Here is a 6,249-nt window from a genome sequence, read left to right as displayed (position 1 = left end):
GAAGACACTGTGGGGGGAAAAAGTGTGCTGGGCATTAATGCAAAATCCCTTTTATTTCGAAATCACAAATAGCGCAGAAACACGACACACTTTTTAAAAACCACACAACCATTTGCAGACTCCCGTTGCTGTCTCTCGGCTTCCCGAGGGATTGGAGTGCACCTCCCGCGCCCTTGCACCGCCTCTCCTCCCTGCACCGCCTCTCCTCCCCGCTCGGCCCCGGGCGGGGGTGCAGGCGGCCAGGCAGGCCCGGCTGGGCGCGGCGAGTCCCTCATCGCCCTTGCTCTTCGGGGTTGCGGCTCGGACGCGGCGGCGGCGAGCGGGGCCAGCAGGGTGAGTGAGAGCTGCGGCGGGACTGCGGGACCCCGAACGGGGTACTGGGAGCGCCTCTGCCAGGTGGCCGCCGAGGTCCCTCGGCTCTGGTGGCCGCGGCCCCACGGGGGGATCGGTGGCACCGTCGGTAGCACCGAGCGCGTTGGGCACGGGGGGCTCCCCCCGGTCCTCTGCGACCCTCCGTCGTTAAGGGCCGGACGGAGCCCTTCCCTTCCCGCTCCGGGTCCTTCGTATCTTTAGTCTCACTGGCAGGCCGGCCGGGACAGCTGCAAACACTTCGAACCAGGGCTCGACCGGCCCTGGACCGGGAATACCCTCCGTGAGGTCGGGGGAGGAGCGGGAGGCGCTGGCCCGGCGGTGCGGGAGCGCCTTGCCTTGGGCTGATAGGCAGCTGCGGGTCTCCCGTCTTTAACCTGTGATCACAGACTTGGTTCTTTCCGGAGTCGGCAGAGTGAAGAGTTGTCAGGACACTGAAGGAGACCGAAAAAAGAAAGGGTAAACTTATGTTCAGGAAGTAACTCGATAATTCCAAAGTTCGTAGTTGACAAATTACAGCTCTGTTAACATTAAATGAGATTTTTTTTCCTGAGATAATCTTATCAGTGCTAATTATTGAATATAGAAGTGGCAATCAAAGGCAGAATTTGGGGGTTAAAGGATTCCCTTCCACTCACATGGCCACATTCTCAAATTATCAAGACTTTGGCTTTTAAATATTGAATATTAAGCAGGAGTAACACCTGATAACTCATTTGTCTAAGTGTCAGCATAGTTGGCATGCCAGAAGTAATGTTTTCTTGTATTATTAATAAGATTATATAGAAATTGAACATCCTTCTGAATAACACAGTAAGAACTGAAAAATTCCTGCACGTGGGAGTGATTATCTTTAGCCAGCTCTTCCATAGTGGGAAAACAGCATGTAATGAAGCCAATCAATTCCTGTTTTTTAATAAAAAACAAGCTATAATGGATTGGTTAAGACCATGTCCTTTTGGTTCTCGTTGCTTTTGTAGGGCATGGAGGGTCAGGAACTGCCTTATGTGCTAATTGACTGTATAGGAGGGAAGCATGGAGTATATGAAGACCATGTTGGATTTCTGCAGAAACATTTTCATCTCATCACCATGAAAGAATATCTTGAAAATAAGACACTTCTCAGCAAAAAGATCAGAGCTATTTATATGTGGTATCACAAACCAGTTGTTAACAAAGAGCTGCTCCAGAGCTTGCCGAACTTGAGGATAGTTGCAAGTTCTGGAGTGGGAATAGATCACTTGGACCTGAACCTCCTCTCTAGCTTTGGTGTGAAAGTGTCCAACACTCCATTTATTGTTTCCACTGACACTGCAGACCTGGGAATGGCTCTGATGCTGGCATCTTCCAGGAGACTTGTGGAAGGTAATAACTGAAATGTTTTTAGTGTTTTTATAGAAAAAGTGACTTTGAAACCTGCAGAAAGTGAGTGCTGATGCAAAGGTAAGCTTAAAAGTAGAAATGTGGAAAATGCAGGACAAGGAAAAAGTTATCTGTCTTGTTAACAATAACTTGCATTTCCAAAAAGGCATATCAGCAAGGTAGATGTGTTCTTTCTTCAGATAGCCCTAAATTCAAGCCTCTTCTCCCTCAGCCCACAGCCACTTATTCATTGAATTTGTTCACTTCAACATTGCTTTTCAATTTATAATAAAAGGGGATTAAAAGGAGATATTTTCAAGGAGGCTTGAAACCTGTCTTTGCCAAGCTGCCGTGTATGTGAGTTATCACAAACAAGCTGTCCAGAAATCTGTCCACCATGCCCTGTGTTTCTTTTCCTTGCCAACCTTGGTGTATCTTCAAGGTTGCTGGGGCATCAGCTGGCCTTCCTAAAAGTCTGGATGATCCCACAACTGATCCATCAGTTCCACCATTCAGTATTTACAATGTCAGTAACATCTATGGCACTGCCACTTTCATTACCCCTGCTGATGAATAAGAAGCTGAGGTGCATTTTAGTTGTGCAATAATCTGTACTGCAGGCAGAGAGAGATGATGGGTGAGGAGTGTGATGTACATCCAAGGGAGGTTGCTGCTTTGGCCTTACCTCCCTTGTCTACCAAAGAGAGGCTGGATCTGTTTCTATGCTAAGCAAGAAATCAGTGTCAGCAGTCATGTACAGTGCAGCATTATTCACTTTTTGTCCAGAAACATGATGACATTTTGTTGTTGCTTCTGTGCTTCTGCTTGTCCTACAACAAAAAGTGGGAAAAAAAAAATAACCAGATGCCAGAACATCCTTTAAATGACATAATTCCTTCTTTTCCTCCTCCAAGGCTATGAGATGGCAGTCTCCCCTGACACAGAGTATTTCCCTGCTGACTGGCTGGGGGCTGAGGTTTCTGGAGCGACCCTGGGGATTGTGGGAATGGGCACCATTGGTTACAAAGTGGCTGAAAGAGCCAAAGCCTTTGAAATGAAGATTTTGTATCACAACAGGAGTCAGAGGTAAAGCTGGTTGCGGCTCCATGGCAACTCTATTTTGTCACTGCTTTTAAACATTATTTGTACCTTTCACTGTGCTTTCACTTTTCACTGAGCTCTTTAAGTGCCAAAATACATACACTTGTTTCAGGATGGTCATTAATTTCCCAATTTATACAGAAAGAAAGTCAGCAAGGAATGGGAGAGATGTATCTCACTGGTCTCCCTGTGAGTTGGGGCTCCCTGATCCTTCCTATCATGGTGGTGACACTACAGTAGATTAAGGAAAGGAGAAAACTGTCTGGGAGGACATAAGTCCTGCAACTTAGGTGAAGCAGGGATTCAGGCAGAGACACCCTTCCAGAGCCAGCTGATAATAAAAAGCCAGACTTGCCAGTCTGTTTACTGTCTTCTAGCTGTGCTCTCTGCCCCTCTGCTCCCATCAGGCCCATCCCATCCTATTCTTTTGTGGGAATCTGAGGAGAGCCAAGCAGTTCATGCCCCAGACTCGTCCTGATAGAGATCAAATGCACTAGCAGGTCCTGCTGTGCTTGTGATTTCGGTGGATCAGCACTGGTGCACAGAGCAGTTAGGCTGCTGCTGACACAAATTTCTGAAGATTTAACCTCTGCTCTGTCTTGTGGGTTTCCTCAGCAATTTTTACAGTAGTTACTTTTCCCAGAGAAGGTAATTCTTGTAATACATCAGTCTTGCTTTTGGATTGGAAAAAAATCGCTGTTACAACCAGAAGCTGTGATACAAATTAATTTATCATTTATTCAGTGCATTTACATGATACTCATTTCTTACTTTCCATCCCCACAAATATAGAACTGCACGTTTGTGTACAGTTCACTTGGTATTATGGGAAACAGCTTAACATTTGTCTTTACTGAATTTCGGTCAGATAACCAGCTAACTGCTTTGCACTGTGGAGTGAAGAAAACAATTAAGAAACTTTTTCTCTAAGGGTGATTTGATCTTTTTCTTGTTTCTTGCATACTGAAGTTAAATTTTGGCTTTTTCCTGACAGAAAAAAAGAAGAAGAAAGTGCCGTTGGAGCTGTTTACTGTAAAAAGATAGATGATTTGCTCCAGCAGTCAGATTTTGTGTTGCTGACTGTGAACCTAACTCCACAGACACACAAACTGATTGGGAAGAGGGAGCTGGAGCTGATGAAACCCACTGCTACTCTCATTAATATTAGCAGAGGTGAGGTGCAAAATAAACAAAACTGCATTGAGGTTTGCTGGCATGACAAGTCCTGGGAAAACCCAACTCTAATATGGAGTCCATCACTCTAAAATTTTCCACAAATTCTCTGATTACTAGATTATTTAGATGCCTGTGGTTGCATCGCAGTAAAACATTTGAGTGTTCCTATAAAAACAAGCAAGCAAGTCTCTGAAATGTTAGTGAGCTTGGAGTGTTAGAAGCTCACATATACTTACATAACCTCCTACTTAAACTTTTTATTTATTAAATGCAGTGTTGTTGCACATTAATAAATAATAATGATAATGATAATGATAATGATAATGATAATAATAATAATAATAACAATAATAACAATAATAACAATATGGACTAATAATATGGTGGCACAGCCTGATATAAAGCCTGGCACTATACTTTATTTCATGCTGCTAATTCCCAACTGTTCAACACTGATGCACATACCCAAGCTTCCTCCTCCCACTCCATCACACTCTGGTGCTGCTTCTGCATTGTGATCATGGCTAGCCCTGCTGTTTGCCTGACCACTGTGACTAAAAGGATGGTAAGAGAACAGTACAGAATATGAAAATAAACATAACCTTCTTACTGTAACCCAGGTCTGGTAGTGGATCAGGATGCTTTGGTGGAAGCCCTTCAAAACAAAGTTATTAAGGCAGCTGCTCTGGATGTGACATATCCTGAACCTTTGCCAAGGTAGGACATGTACTTAAATAAAATGAGTGTCTGTGTGAGTTTCAAACTGAGTAAAATTTTGTGAGCATATGAGAAGTTGCATAATTTTGTTAGTATGAGTATATGATGTATGTGCACTAGGACTGCTGAAACCAGGTCCCCAGTCCTTCTGTCCCAGCCAAACAAAAATCACATTGACTCATTTGGAGGATATGTTGCATAAAACTCCACCAACCTAGGCACCACTTTGAACTGCTCTGAGTATGCTTGGGTCATGCAATTGTTTTTGTTTGGCTTTTTTTTTAATAATTATTTTAAATATTTCCCTGACTTACCTAGAGGTGATGAAATAGATAACAAATATGCTGCGAGTGCCTAGCTCGGCATTTCTTTTCCTTTCCCAGGGACCACCCTTTGTTAAAGCTGAAGAATGTCATAATAACTCCACACATCGGAAGTGCCACCAAGAAGACACGCCGCATTATGATGGAGGAAATGACAGAAAGCATACAGGCGGGCCTTGCAGGTCTTCCTATCCCTCATGAAGTGTTGCCATAACGTGGCTTGCACTTAACATTAATGCCGTTAGTGGTTATCCCGGCGTGACAAAACAGTAATTCGATCACTTTTCATGTAATTATCCCATGAGTATTACACAGATAAAATATATAATGTTTAATTTGTTTAAATAACAGACAGCAATTCTGTCTGGAAAACCTGCAGTATTTTGTCGTGACCTTCAATGAAAAACCCCAATGTCTTGCACCAGTGTAATTTATTTTGCTCACATCCCCCGACAATTGCCCATGGATGCTCATCATCATCATCATGGCTAGGCTTTGCGAACGAAGATTTGGGAAGGCACTATCCACATTTGCTACAGGTATGCTGGTGGCTTATGAGGCCAATACATGACAGACATATCCGATTGCAAAAGGCACAGCAGAGAGACTCCTTAGATGGTGTATTCTGCAAGACACGGTTCTTTCTGCGTTGCCTTTTTTCCTCGAGAGTGATCCTGCGTGTGTTCTCGAAGGAGACAGCTGCGTTATAGATGGTGTGTCTCCAGGCCTCCCGATTGGAGGCCAGAGTAGACCAGTTATGGTGACCAATACGGCCAAGGCTGAGATGTTGTTTCAGGGAGTCCTTGTATCTTTTCTTCGGGGCTCCTCTCATGCGGCAGCCAGTGGCAAGTTCACCATAGGGCAGGATCTTAGGGAGGCGGTGGTCCTTCATCCTTGAGACGTGCCCGTGAATGCAACACCGAATTAAAGGAACATGTAAACCGCGAGTTAGAGGAACCACCTGTTCGAGCGGCTGCTCCCGCCGCTCCAGCAGCAATCCTGACCTTTGGGCGCATTTTCGCTCTCCAGACACCTGTGCACAGCTGCGCCAGCGCGGGGCTCGGCTCTGCATGTGTGCGAGCCTTCCCCTGCCCGAGCCTCAGGTTGGCCCGTGGCCGAGGGCGGCTCGGCCTCTCCCCGTCCTTCCCTCTCTCCCTCCGGGGCCGGCCCAGGCCGCCGCGCCGACAGGGGGAGCCGCCGC

At 45.5% G+C, this 6,249-nt stretch overlaps 1 protein-coding gene across 4 annotated transcripts; it reads left to right on the top strand.

Moving 5' to 3' along the window:
• Positions 1-251: 251 nt before the first annotated feature.
• On the top strand, positions 252-5,467 carry LOC113956340 (probable 2-ketogluconate reductase). Of its 4 annotated transcripts, none has more exons than XM_027662784.1 (7): positions 293-333; positions 574-828; positions 1,350-1,734; positions 2,646-2,817; positions 3,827-4,005; positions 4,629-4,725; positions 5,109-5,467. In XM_027662784.1, exons 3-7 carry the CDS (start codon positions 1,353-1,355, stop codon positions 5,260-5,262), a joined length of 984 nt encoding a protein of 327 aa, XP_027518585.1. In that variant the 5' UTR covers positions 293-333; positions 574-828; positions 1,350-1,352; the 3' UTR covers positions 5,263-5,467. The 4 variants fall into 4 exon arrangements, with proteins under 4 accessions (XP_027518586.1, XP_027518585.1, XP_027518583.1 ...); XM_027662782.1 differs by having other exon boundaries at positions 574-847; XM_027662785.1 differs by lacking the exon at positions 574-828 and having other exon boundaries at positions 252-333.
• Positions 5,468-6,249: the final 782 nt, after the last annotated feature.

The sequence above is a fragment of the Corapipo altera genome, unplaced genomic scaffold (assembly GCF_003945725.1).
Source record: "Corapipo altera isolate COAL_440 unplaced genomic scaffold, ASM394572v1 359, whole genome shotgun sequence".
Taxonomy (NCBI): domain Eukaryota; kingdom Metazoa; phylum Chordata; class Aves; order Passeriformes; family Pipridae; genus Corapipo; species Corapipo altera.
This window is presented reverse-complemented; position numbering and strand designations above follow the sequence as displayed.